Raw genomic sequence first — 14,695 nt, forward strand, 5'->3', positions numbered from 1 at the left:
CGGTTTAAGCGTTTGTTTTTGTTATTTGCTTTTCCATTGTCTTGCTTATCCTTTCTTTGCTTGTAGGAAGTTTAATTGGTATTGTTGTGTTATGTTTTGCTTTGGAGTCGGGGTAGCCGCATCTCCTTTTCCCGTAGTGGATTTCCTGTTAGGTTTTGATCTATGCAGGTTGAAGAGCCATCTTGTTCGTGGCTATCGGACCGAGGTTGGTTGGATTTTTCCATCGCCAATCCTTGGGTTTTTGAACGAGCCTCTTATGTGCTCTATTTGTGCTTGTAATCCTTCCTGTTGTCAGAAGTTTGCACATACGTGTTTTTACCGGAACTTAGTGTTAGATCCACTTCGACTTAGGTCTTGGTGATCCATGAGCTAAGGTGTCTTTATCCTGTATTTATGGGTTTTTTACTCAATTTTAATGGAAAATCCGTTTTATTCAAAAAAAAAAAAAAAATTACACAACTTCCAATGTTAGCACCTCACCATATTCACACAAAAACAAATAATAATATTAATAAAAAAAACTTAAAAGTAAAAGTATATTTTACTCTCTCTCTCTCTCTCTCTCTCTCTCTCTCTCTCTCTCTCTCTCTCTCTCTCTCTCTCTCTCTCTCTCTCTCTCTCTCTCTTCCCTCTTCTCTTCTCTTTGCTTCAGAGTTCAGATCTCAAGCCCTAAAAAACCCCGGTGAGATTCGGATCATATTTCCGCCGAAAAATAAAAAATAAAAAAATCGTCCAAACAATGATATGATTTTACACTGAGGTGGACGAAATCTATCGAAAATCGACAAAACAATGTCAAAACGATGAAATCATGACGATATCAACGAAATGCATAACATAATGTTTTCCGTCCAATCTTCAACAAATAGTGCGATTTCAGCGCCACAACGACGCCATTTCGCGAAATTTTAGTCCCTAATACCAATTAACTTATTGGCAATTGGCATTGCTTTTATTTTTTTATTCAAGAAAATTAGCAAAAATATAAATAAAATTAAAGAAAAAATTATACCATTTTTTTAGAAGTTGTACTATTGACCAAGATTATAATATGATATATTAGCAATGCAAGCGTACATGACACTATTGACCAAAATTATATGGTTTAGTATGACATTAAGTTGAAAGAGGTTATCATTGACTCGGAAACAAATTTATCGCGATATCATTTGTGCATTAAAAATATCGTTAAGAGGATTTTCGATGTATTGAGGAATACTTTCAACATCCTTAAAAAATCGGTGTTAGAAAATTCAATGAACCACTATTTTCATGTATAAAAGTATGACAAATATAGGCTATAGATTCTCAAGACTCTAAGACGTTGTTAGTTGCATGAATTAAGAGTTGACGGTGACTATACCAACTTTCAATGCTTAAGGTCTTTAATTTAGATTTTAAGAATAATGATTACTCTCATTACGGACTAAATAGGAATGGCATCGATATATTAAGTTTGATACAAATAATAGAAACATAAATATGTAAAATTATGTGTAAATGACTTCCATTTTAAAAATAATAACCTTAAAAGGTTCAAACTTCGAACCCTTCAATAATAAATGAATAAATTGAGTAATAAAGTAGTCTAATGCTAGGCTATATCCAACTCTAGTATTAAATTGAACGTCAAGCCAAAATGTGTATCTTTGAAGTTTGAAGTCATTTTGTATACAAATAACTTTCTCTTTGTGACCACTTGTTTTGACCAACAATAATATATCTTTTCTATTTTCTTTCTAACAACTCATTATGAACCATCATGAAATTATAACTCCAAATATAATTAGTTTAGAGACGAGTAATGATAAATAAGAAAAGAAATCAACACCGCTTACGTATTCGTGTTAACCTAACATGACGAAATGCTATGTAAAAATATTGTTTAAATTTGAAACTCAAGTACAGAAAGTGGAATAAAATAAATATATGAACCAACAAGAACTTGCGTATATAATTGACGTCTCTTCCCATTATGACTTGGACTCTCCAACTTTGGTTGTTTGGGTCGTAAAGATTTGTAAGAAGAAGAATTGAATGAATGTTTTTTTTTTCTTCTTTTCAAACCACTAGAGAATGTCGGAAGCGACACAATGGAATTAGGATTTTTTTTTATTTTTTATTCTAGACTAGAAAATAAAGGGTAAAACGTAAACCTCATATTTTGTTCTCCTCAAATCACAAACACGTCACCTTTTGCTTGAGTGTCCATAACTCAATTTCAGTTTTTGAAACTTAAAAAAACAAACGAAATGATCGACTAATTAGTAAAAATAAGTTATTTTATAAAATTTCCTTGAAAGGTTTTTATTTATTTATTGAATTATTTAATTCTTCAAAGTTCAAACAACCGTGTTGAGTGTGGTCACTACTTTTTTTTTTTTTTAGTAAAGTGTGGTCACTACATCTCAATTTGCTAAAATTGATGTGTCTTTTTTTTATAATTTTCTTTAGATCATACGTATTTTCATAGAGACTGATTGTGATCAAAGTTGGCAACAATGGCAAGAAAGGAAAAAATATATATAATTCCAATAGCGGTAAGCAAAAACATGAGGCCAATACATTCCACTAAAGTAATAAGAGAATGTATTTGGGTCAACTAAATGATTTCACAGCCAAAACGTACGCATCAAGCAACCAAACAAACTAGTCGTATTTGAATTAGTATCCTATGAAATTGGAAAGTTGAAATAATTTATACAACTATTTGAGTTATATATATATACACTGCCTTATTTATTAGACCAACACAACATTGAATAATACTAAGTCATCACATCACCGTGTAAACATGAATAAGATTATCCACTAAATTTTAATCCGAAACCATTTTTCCATGATCATATGATGTGAATCCCAACTTTCACGCATCGACATAAATCGGTACTAAAAAAGAAATCTATCTGTATGGAATATAGAAAAGAAGAAGAAGAAGAAGAAGAAAAAATGGAAGAGAAGAAGAAATATGTCACAATTAATGAGGAATCAATTGATTTCTTAAAGAACACAAGTGCATGAATTTGTGATCACATGGGTCCAATCCTCACGACACCAAAGATATATATAGCACTTTAAGACCCACTAATCAGAATACATGATGATACACCATTGACCACCATAATTACCAACCATCATTAGACTTTCCATTCAATGCAAAACAGCTTCTTCCAAATAATTCTTTCATTATTTTTTTCTGTTCCAATGTGACCCTCCACGTGGCCACATAGATCAGATAAAGTAAGCCAACAATGATTTACTTTGAACTGAAGCAGCTATTTGAAAATGAATTTCTTGTATGCATGGAATGAACTTTGGATAGGAAACTAAAATGAACCTGAAATTCATTCATTACAGGCTCACACTCTCTATCTCTCTTTATCTACAAAAGATCATCTCCTCTGTCTCATCATCTCAAGAGGGATGAGAAGTTGGAAGAACCACTTCTTCTTTTTCACCGTCCTATATGTTGTGCTGAATCACAAAGACCACCATTTATGAAGAAAAAAAAAATTAATAATATTACAACTCTATACATATATAATAATTAAAAAAAAAACCCCAAAACTCCAAAAAAAAAAAAAAAAAATCAAAAATCAAAAACCCTCCACGCTGGCCCTCCGAAGAACGGCAGCGGCAGCGGAAGCGGAGGCGGACGAGGAAGACCTCCGACTCTCGATCCGGTCGAGATCCTCTAAAGAAACGATGGAAGAGCAAGCCCGCGGCGGGAGCGACCCGAGAACCATGACCGGGCGCCTCGTCGGAGACACGGACGGCCTCGGCGGCGGCGACGGAGAAAAGCTCAGCCTCGGCGCGTTGAAGCTCGGCGACTTGGCCATCGATCTCCCGGCGGGCTCTTGGAGCGGGAAGCGGTACGAGTACTTGAGGTCTTGGACGAGCTTGAGGTGGTCGACGACGGTGCGCATTGTGGGCCGCTCCGACGGGTCTTTCTGGAGGCACCGCTGGGCCACGTCGGCCACGGTCCGGGCTGCCTTGGCCGGAAAGCGGCCCTTCAGCTGCGGGTCCATGATGAGCGACAGCCGGTGGTCGTCCGCCAGAAAGGGGCGGCTCCACTTCACCAGGTTCCGCTCCTCCTTCGGGTGCCGCCCGTCAAGGTTCCTCCGCCCCGTCAGCAGCTCCAGAAGCACTATCCCGAAGCACCACACGTTGCTCTTCGGAGTCAGCATTCCCTTCTCCAACGTCTCCACCGACAGATTCGCCACCGCCTGAAAACATATACACCACACGTATTAGCTACATCAAACTTATTATTTCTTATAATTAATTAGCCACTGATTCTATTAACTGTAATTCAATTGACAATCTTGTCCAAATTGGAAAAAGCTGTCAATTTAATTGTAGTTAATAGAATCATCGGTGGCTAAATCAACTATGATTAACTAAATGTTGACTATGCAAATTTAAAGTTTCTATATGGCTATATAACTATAGAATCCCACTCCATGAGGCCGTGGGATTATCGTCTAATTGTTGGGTCTAGGGAGAATTGAACCGAGGACTTAACAAGGTCCCCATGATTGCCCTTACCACTATATATACATATGGGATTGTTGTAAATAAGTAGGGCTAAAAATTCGAGGGACTTACGATCGAGTTGTTGGAGATCTCGGACTCGGGGATATGGCCGACGCAGCCGTACCCGGAAAGCTTTGCGCTGAAATCCTTGTCGATTTGTATGTTGGCGGTCGAGAATTCGTTGTACATAGCCTGTAGATAGATATACACGAATAAAGTTAAGCTTTTTTTTTTCAGTGACGTGAAAATTCAAGTGTTTTTTTTTTCTCGTAAGAATACCTGAAACGGGCCTTCTTCGTGCAAGAAAGTGAGCCCTTGAGCGGCGCATAAAGCGATTTTCATCCTTGTATTCCAGTCGATGGGTGGGCCGTCAGGTCGTCCGTAGAGTAGACGGTCTAGACTTCCGTGAGAAAGCCGCTCGTATATCAGCATTCTTTGGTCGGAACCCTCGCGGGCGTGAAACCCGATCAGTTTACAAAGGTTTGGATGTTGCAGAGAGGAAAGAGTGTTGATCTCGGCTGTAAATTCCTTTAAACCCTGAAAGGATAGGCAGATAATCAGTTACTGCACGGTTACGGATCCTCACTTTTCGAGCAAATGGGAATTCGTTGCTCAAATATGGAAAACCGATTTCCAAGAAGCAATAATACCAATCATTTATGATCTCTTTAGGATACACGTAACATAATCTAAATCCAACAGATCCATCTGGATATAAGCGAAATGAATCCAGTAAAGAGGATCCCGATATAAAATTGATCTCAATATGGAAGGTGGATTTTCAAGAAGCATACCCCACATATTTACGTTTCTTACTCTCGTATCGTTACGAATCTAAATCTAAAGGCGAGACAAACACGGAAGAGAAAACCGACAAAAGGTCATTTTTCAAATAAAAAATCAAATGCCAATCATTTACGGATAAACATAGCTTATTAAATGCGAGACAAATCCCAGACGAGAAAACCGACAAACGATCATAACTGCCTACAAAAAAATCCCATATAAAAAATAAAAATAAAAATTACCTGATGGGACGGGTAAAGGCGGGTAACAGTGGCCTCGTAACGCTTCGAGCTCGACACGTCGTCCCCGAAAGAAGCCTTGTAAATAGTCGAAGATAGCCCTTCGGAGACGCACCGCTCGGAAGAGAAGTGAAAGCAAGCGTTCGAGACTTCCTCGAACGAGAAGTTCCGCAGCGCCGCCGTCCCGCTCGGCGGCAGCGGCAGCGGCTCCGGCGCGGGCTGCAACGGCCCACTGAGCATCTGGACGAGAGGCCCACTGGCCGTGGCGGACTTGAAGCTTCCCATACTCCTCAGAGGCCCCGAAGAGGTGTTCTGAGGAGACGGGAGAGGAAGTGGCTGAGGGCTCGGCGATCGGAGAAGCTCCTTCGAAGAGAAAGTCCTGTACTTGGACTCCTCGGGCTCCTCGTACTCCACCGCTTCGAGGGCTTCTTGCTCCGCGGCATCGAGCGTCGACGGTGCCGATAAAGCCCGAGCTCTGTTGTTGGCGACTCGGCTCGCCGGCTGGACCGGCTTGACGCGGTTTCGGAAACTCGGCGGCGCTGATTGCAGCGTCCGGGTTTGGGATTTGGGCTCGGGTAGAGTCGTTGTCGTGGTCGTGGTCGCCGGAGATTGCTCTTTCGGGTTCACGCGGTTCGTGTAGACCGGCTGGTCCGAATGCTTTTTCTTGCTCTTTAAGACTGTGAAACAACCCATCTTGTATATCCCAGTATTCAACCTAAAACAGAAAGATGCTTCAGAATCATCAATGGAAGTTGATTGATCCTATTCGTGTTCATATATCAATGTGGAAAATAGTTTGGAATTTCCGGTGATATTTCCAACGTTATTTTCTTTTTATTGAAAAAAAAAAAAACAATTCTCTCAATTACAATTTCGAATCAAGATTAGGCAATTCCCTATTCCAATTTTCATTACACCCGAAGAATTTGAATGCCCAAGCGAAATTTCCCAAAATGCCAAACGTGACGAAGTTTCAAACACAATTCACTTCCAATCAGATCCACAAAATTCCAAAAAAAAAAAAAATATATATATATATATATATGTATATATCAAACCGAGAAAGGACAAAACCCTATGCAATACACCGTGATAAATACAGTTAATTGCCAAAACTAAAAATTAAATTAACAACCAAGATACACTATATCGCAGGGACACAGGAGAATCCAGAACCTGAATTTACATACCTAGTTAATTTTTTTTTCCTGGGAAAATACGATACACGGCTTAGAAGAAATTTAAAGACTTGGGCGTAAAACCCCAATATATATGCTCGCTCCGAAGAATTTGATGATTATCGATCCACAAACGGCAAAGGACAGAGAGGAATCCCCAAAATTTGAGGTCTGTGTAAGAACAATCAAATGAAATGGAAAAAAAATTACCAGTTCATGCAAATTGAAAAAGCTTGGATTTGCAAATCTGTGAGCTGATTTGGCGAAGAAGAAAGAAAGAAAAAAGGCCTTTGGTGTGGTGAGTCAAAGAAAGCAGATTCGAAGAGAGAGATTTTAGAGAGAGAAAAAGTAGACAAAAGAGTTTTTGTAATGAAGAAGAATATTAGAATGGTTTAAGAGAGAGAGAAAGTTTGGAGCCCAATGAGCAGTGGTCAAACCTACCAAAAAATAAATAAACCAAAATCTCACAGATTTTTTGGTTTATTATAATTTATATCCAAGAGATTAATTAGACATTATCACTGTTATATTAAAACTTTTAAAAATGATTGTTCTTCTTAAGCAACAGAAATGGTTTCCCTTTCGACTTGTTGACGATTCTACCCTCCACAGTTGTTAGATTTACGTTTGAAAATTTCCATTTATTTTTTCAAGCTCTTAGAAAAATATTTGTTCCATAATATGACTTGTGTATTTGAAGTTTTGAACTTTGAATTCTGCGTAACTTTTTTTAACTCGACAAGTAAAGGCTCATTATTACTTGGTGATAATTTCTAGGACGATATAGGTCCCAAATCTAGTGCAAAAGGTCAAAAAAAAAAAAAAGTGAGTAAAAGTATTTATTGAAATGAAAGTTTTTTGGTAAAGCGTGGGAAAAAATAATTTAAATATTCTTTTTTGATAAATCACGTCGATTATAAGTCAACATGTTATAAAAATAGTCATTAAACTTAGAAAATTCAGTAAACTTAATTTAGTTTTTTACATGGTTGTTAATAGTCAACAAAATAAGTTGATATAATTAATGGTCAGTTTTTACTTAAATTGTAATCATTAAACTCACAGGGAAAATTCTTATAAACATTAACTTCATTTCATTTTGTTAAAACTGTTAATTGCTAAAAGAAATCGATGGATTAAATTTGTAAAACGTAAATTTATAGCGATAAAATTTGGCAAGTTTTAGATAATTTTATAGTTAAAACCATTAATTTTTAAATGAAAGAATCTAATCGACATAAATCATTACGTTCTAAACCAAGAATCTATCAAACAAGATTATTTAAACAAGATTATTTTAAGATATATTTTTAATTCAAACTCGGGCAAGAAGTATGATAAACACTAAGAGCACCTCCTATCATATTTAAAGAAAAAATTTCGGTTAAAAAAAGAATTTTGATTTAAATTTTAATCGAAATTGTTCGGTTAAAATTAACCGTACGGTTAATTTTAATTGAATTTTCGGTTAAAATTAACCGTACGGTTAATTTTAACCGAATAAAAATCAATTAACCTAGGTTAATTGAAACACACACTGACACACACAACCACACACACACTGACACACACAGCCACACACACACGTCACACAGCCACACACAGCCACAGCTGCCACACACACAATTGCCCACTTTTCACTTTTCGGTTAAAACAATTAATTGCAATTAATTGTCCACTTTTCTATTTCGGTTAACAATTAACCGTGAGAAACAAAAATCGGTTAAAGGTTAATCGAAGTTAACCGAATTTTCAACTTTAATCATATTGCATAACGCTAAATTTGCAGTGAATTGTTGTCCAATCATACGGCATGCCTAGTCAGGGCCGGCCCAAACTCACCGAGGGCTCTAGGCGATTTAATATTTTTGTGCCCTATAATACTAATAAAAATTTAAATTTTCAGGATAAAAAATGTAAATTTTCTTAAAAATAGACAAAAAAGTGTAAATTTTTTTGGGCCTATCCACATATAGGGCCCTAGGCCTGGGCCTAGCCCGCCTTAGTCCAAGGCCGGCCAGTGTGCCTAGCACAATATATGACGTTAATACAATATCATGCTATACTTGGTGTAATACTTTTGCATGATATAAATTTTTTTCCCTTCTGATATTTCTTGTTTCTTGTTTTGACTACAATTATATATATATATATATATATATATATATATATATATCACAATTTTATATATGTGTATACTTTTAACCATCTATTTTTTTTTATAAAACGCCAAAACTTACAAATTGAAAAAAAACAAAAAAACACATTAAAACAATCAATTAAAACATAAAAACTTATATATAGATTAAAAAGTTAAAATTAAATACACTAAATTGTATATTTTTGTTTATAATTATTTAATAATGCAATATTTTTTTTAAGTAATGTAATATTTATTTCAAAATTTTATTAATTTTAATTTGAGTACATTTTAGTTTTTGTTAATTATTGACATGTGAGAAATAATTTTAGTCATTTAATTAAAAATATTAGAATTATAATTCTTTATTGAAATATTTATTAATAAATAAATTAGTTAGATAATGGAGAATAGTATTTTAAGTGTGAAAATTAGTGTTGCAATTGAAATGGGCAAAAAAAAAACACACAAATATAATATGATTTCAACACAAAATTTGATGATAGGGTTGGAGTAGCTCTAAAGCGTACAAATAATCAATTTCATACTCCAAAAGAAAACTTTAACTTTTAAATTTTCAAGTCATACTACCTATTATTATGTTCATGCACAAAAATTTAATTTAGGGTTATTAATATCCTCAAAACTAATTATTGTGGACTTTATTGCACCAATCAAATTTTGAAAAACATATAGATGTTGCCATTGAGTATACCATTTTTTACAACATCATATTTTTAAAATACCCGAGTAATTCTGGATATTATTTGATAAATAGACTATAAATAAGTTAACATACTTGTCAATTGGAAATACATTTGCATATAAGATATTGTTATAGTTATGAAACTCTATACTTTTCTTTTTCATTCCGATACAAGTAACCGAGTATTTAATATTTATGAATACTTGGCATTCCAAGTTTCATACAAGTCTAAGCAAGAAACCCATGTTTTCATCAATATAATAAAAACCTCTATAAAAAAAAAAAAATTCCCTAACTTGCTAATCCGAATGGCATTTTAGACATTTCAAACCACACCGGAAAAAAAGTTTAAACTAAAATAAGATCTGTGGCTAAAACAGTAAATCCACACTCCACATCAAATTTCAACGAAAAGGGCCTCGACAGGAGTGACAAAGCCAGTCAAACTTTTGAAAAATATTTAATTAATACTAAAAATGCATTTAACCTTTTTTTTAATTAAAGAGAAAAAAAGGCAATGTTCCCAGTGCGGTCAAAGACCTATCGACATAGGCCTTTGACTCCCATCCACCGCCCTCAGATCTGACAGTGACTCACAGATGGACGGACAATATCCGATCCATTACAAGCTCTGTGGGACCCACTGACATCAACAATTGTTGTCTTTTTAAAATGAGAAAAACGTGGGTCCCACTTCTCAAATATCCAGTACGTGGGCTGGGCTTAATGTCCATAAATTGACCGATATTTTAGTGGGCCACTGTAGTCCCTATATTCCCTTCTGCGCTTTCTTGAGTAAAGTTGAAATCTTCCGTAAATATTTTACTGAACATATCTCATTTTATTGTTTTTTTTTCTTCTTGTTTATTTAATTTTGTTATTACTTTTTTACTTTAAATAATTTTATATATAAAAATTATTAATTCTTTAAATCTTCAAAAAAAAATATTTAAAGTAACAAAACCCATTTAAAATTTAGAAAACGAATATTTATAGAATATTTAATAATTCAAGATATTTAAGTAAGTACCATCTTCAAATTATGTATTTGTAAAATATTTTATAACTCAATTGTTTAAGTGACAATTCAATTACCATTCAATCTGCAAGACCCCTCCTTCTTGTTATTTTACCATTCAATTAACTTTTTTAATTATATAAAAGCTTTGTATTTGTACGCTTTATTATTTGACGGCACATACTCTTACGTATTATGAGTATTTAAACGAAATAAATCACATTAAATTTTTAGCACCATTGGCATAGAACTTTGTTTCTATTTTTTTCTTGGCTTAACTATTTTAATTTCTAAATGTTTTTTATTTTTCCTGCGTTTATCTTGTCTCATTCCTGAAGGTGCATGCAAATGCACGTCCCTTTGCTCATTCCTCTATAAAAATGAATTAGAGAGCTTGTCGACGGAATTGAGCGGAAGCAAGACAAGTAACCATGGAAGAAGGAGACAAGCAAATGAGTGATGTGCCCTATAAATTGGGGTCGGCGAGTTTGGGAGGAATATGAGCAAAGAACCATCCTTGAAATGGTCAATCTACTCAAAAATATTACTCGAAAAAGGAATAATGCAATCCACAAATTCTCTCAATCCAACGACGAGTCATTATACAAAGCATGGACACGTGTCAAGGACAAAGCATGGGCACTTGTCAAGGACACTGACAGGAAATGCCTGAATCACGACATCGCACAATGGGTTTAACTTCAAATCTTATATAGTGGGCTCTAACCGTCAACCTAAGGCCGGATTAACATCATGGCTAACCGTTCCCTACTCGACAACAACAACAATGAAGTATTTTCTTTGCTCGAGAAATTAGCCATTGCCAACGACCATTGCTCGATCGAGAGAAGGTTGATGAAGAAAGCGCACTAACATCAGAGATAGAGCTCCTCAAGTTCTCGACGCTTGAAGGGGCCAACCTCGCACAAAAAAGAAACAAAAGTTAAAAGCATCGAAGAGGCCAAGTATATGGGGAATTACAACTAATTGACGTATCAAAATATGAGAAATTACTACATTGGGGCGTGGAATAACCATCCAAACCTCAAGTGGGAAACAACTTGTCGATGCAACTAGCCTCTCCCAAGCAACATTGATGTCAACCTCGGCCACAATGCAACACCATTACCTTACAAAGTGGTAATACGATTAATAACTCAGAAAATGGCCAAACAAGAAGCCCATGGATACTATTTCAAAAGCTTGGGGATTGGAGAAGTGAAGTCGACACGGGTAACAAAATGGTTGATCACCCGATCAAGTACGTCGACAAATTTATCATGTTCGTAGACTTCATCGTGTTCGATACGAAAGAAGATCGGGATATCCCAATTATTTTGGGAAGATCTTTCTTAGAAGCTAGAGGAGCGGTCATTGATGTAAAAAAAAGGCGAGTTGAAGATGCAAGTCAACATGGAAGAAGTCACCTTCAAAATCTATGAATGGGTGACATCTTGCGAGTTGATCATTGTGACAAGGCCATCACCGACTTCTCAAACCAATCAACCGAACCACAGAAAGTATTTCAAGAGTTTGGGGGAAAGTTCACCAAGACTATAAAAGGGAAAGAAGGGATTACTTGGCCACAGAAGCCTAATCACCCAAACATGCATCGATGCGAGGGTTCGTATATTTGTCAACGAGCCACTTATCGCGTTGCGTGGGGTGATCCCATTGTCGGTCATCCGAGGATTTTGACATTGGAAGAAGGCGACACAGAGCCAAATGAACGAGGCTTCATCAACATTCGCAACAATGAAGACGTGCCCGAGCCCAAAAGTGAGGGAGGTGACGAAGAAGAGGCCGGTGGAGACAACACCGACCATCCTCCGCCCCAACCACATGCTCAGAACGGAGGCTACACTGAGTTGTTGGCCACTATGCCAAACTTGGAAAAAAAGATAGACGCGTTGGGCAAGGCTCAGACAGAGTTGAGGCAATAGGTGTGGTCGATACGAGAGTCATCGACATAATGCCTATCCTGGCATCCCATTCTACTTAGCGTTTCCACCAGAGTTCTCAACTCCGTACCCCCCTCGCTACCACCAAAACTCGTACCATCAACAACCGGCTTCGCCCGACCAAGGTGGCTAAAAGTAAGGGCGCTCAACTACCCCCGCGAGGTAAATTTTCTCAACTTTTGTGTGGTGATCATAGGTTAGTAGTAGTGTTAGGTGTTTTTTGTTCGTTATTTGCCAATGCTCCCGTAGTTTGTTTTGGAAATTTCGGGTTTGAGTTTAGGGACAATGTAAATTTTGAGTCTGGGAATGGGGTAAATTACCTTTTTTGTGGTGCTTTTGTTAGTTAGGTTATTTTGGTTTGTTTTTATTTTCGTAATTTTGTTTGATGATCACATTTTAGTAGTGGTGTTAGGTGTTCTCGCGCGTTGTTTGTCAATGATATTATAGTTTTTGAAGAAATATGAGTTTTAATCAAATTTAAATTTATTTTTGTGTTTCATTGAGATTGACCAGTGATTTGAGTAATACAATACTGGTTTACTTTTCACGTTTGCACATGCACGTTCGTCTCGAGTTTTAGAGTAATCTCTTAGGGGTTCTATTACGTTTTTAAATGACTAAGCTCAGAAACAATAAGAATACAATATTGGTTTTCTTAGTGGTTTGAGGAATACAATATTGCTTTCTTAGTGGTTTGATGAATACAATATCGGTTTAGTTTTCACGTTTGCGCATGCACGTCTATATCGGGTTTTAGAGTAGTCCCTTAGGGCTTTGATTATGTTTTTAAATGACCAAGCTCAGAAACAATAAGAACTTCTCTAGTCATCTTCGAGGCAAAATGATTCTCGTCAAGACCCTTGAAAAGATGAAATAGGCCTTCTTTGAATCGTTTAGAGCAACAAAAAAATCCGGCTCGTAGTGCTATCCACTAGCACCTTCTCAGAAAAAGCCGAACGGTTATGCAAAGGTAAGGACTATGGTTTCACAAGTCTAATCGACGGTTTGGATTCACATATATAATGCACGATTTAAACATTCATACTTTGCTAGTCACGTTCACAATAATAATATCACTAAATTTCTCACGAGCATCTAGTAACCTAAACCTATGCCAAAATTTTATCTCTCGATTTCAATTCCTAAAAACATGGAAAGCATTAAACACAAGAACGATTAAACGCCTCAGTAACATCCTAGCTATCTGTAGCCTAGAAAAATGTATTACAGTAATTCAATTTAAAAACACAATTAACCTAATCTTTCTCAAGCATCAAGTTAATATAAAATTCATGAACGATGTAGCTAATCTCATACAAGCATTACGAGCAAAATTGAATTAAACAAAGCAATTTAGAACGAGTAAATACTTCAATAAAGTGAATTTGAATCCATAACCATGTTCAAGACTCGCTACACCATAGTCTTTAAAGAGATTAGTTCATGGTGACAAGAGTAACAGAGAAGCAAAATAAACAAAAGAAATCCATGAAAACCATAGTAAAATATATAAACATAAACAAGAGTTCCAAGGATAGGGATAAAAAAGAAAATAAAACGCTAAATTCACGGTTGTGAATCGCGACGAACAGTGATCTTCTTCTCCGGTTTCATCTTCTCTCCCAACTAGCCAAACAACTAAGAAAAACTAAAACCAAAATCTAAAGTGTGTTTTTAGATTACAAGAGCTGATTATATAAGTTTCCAACTGATTTTTGGAGTGATCTGGGTTATTAACTGATTCGACGGCTCAAAATGATTCAAAATTGCTACTTTCCGGTTTTTCTTGACGGGACCTCGCAGCGCATAGAATATGGCTCGCGGCTATTGAGATATTTCTTTATGCAAGTGCACGTAGTCGCTTAAATAGTATATTTTGTGAGTACGAGTCGATCCCACAAGTACTATACTTAACCGATACTTAACTAACTATCAACGAATTGAACTCAAAAGCAACGGTGATGATTATTAATTAAATTGCAGAAAATAAATAAAAAAACACAAATTAAACTATGAGTGAACGGATATGAGGAAGGCAACTCTCCTATGGCCGGGATTCCTAGAATTACACTTGATTTTTCGGTTCAACTCTCTTCACTAATCACACTCACGTAATATTATCGTTAAATCT

At 36.1% G+C, this 14,695-nt stretch overlaps 1 protein-coding gene across 2 annotated transcripts; it reads right to left on the reverse strand.

The window, feature by feature from the left end:
• Positions 1–3,290: 3,290 nt before the first annotated feature.
• On the reverse strand, positions 3,291–7,121 carry ATSIK (Protein kinase superfamily protein). Of its 2 annotated transcripts, none has more exons than XM_089607021.1 (5): positions 6,752–7,121; positions 5,565–6,276; positions 4,816–5,073; positions 4,609–4,728; positions 3,291–4,226 (listed from the first exon to the last, which is right to left on the reverse strand). In XM_089607021.1, exons 2-5 carry the CDS (start codon positions 6,252–6,254, stop codon positions 3,597–3,599), a joined length of 1,698 nt encoding a protein of 565 aa, XP_089463147.1. In that variant the 5' UTR covers positions 6,255–6,276; positions 6,752–7,121; the 3' UTR covers positions 3,291–3,596. The 2 variants fall into 2 exon arrangements, with proteins under 2 accessions (XP_089463147.1, XP_089463148.1); XM_089607022.1 differs by having other exon boundaries at positions 6,950–7,114.
• Between the last annotated feature and the right edge of the window lie 7,574 nt (positions 7,122–14,695).

This window comes from Urtica dioica, chromosome 2, assembly GCF_054948205.1.
Source record: "Urtica dioica subsp. dioica isolate 48M chromosome 2, U.dioica_male_clone48M_v1_H2, whole genome shotgun sequence".
Taxonomy (NCBI): Eukaryota; Viridiplantae; Streptophyta; class Magnoliopsida; order Rosales; family Urticaceae; genus Urtica; species Urtica dioica.

Coding starts and splice junctions, on each gene's coding strand:
- ATSIK (XM_089607022.1), bottom strand. Junction 4,729..4,815: donor ACGAAGAAGGCCCGTTTCAG/GTATTCTTACGA, acceptor ATCTATCTACAG/GCTATGTACAACGAATTCTC. Junction 4,227..4,608: donor AGATCTCCAACAACTCGATC/GTAAGTCCCTCG, acceptor ATATGTTTTCAG/GCGGTGGCGAATCTGTCGGT.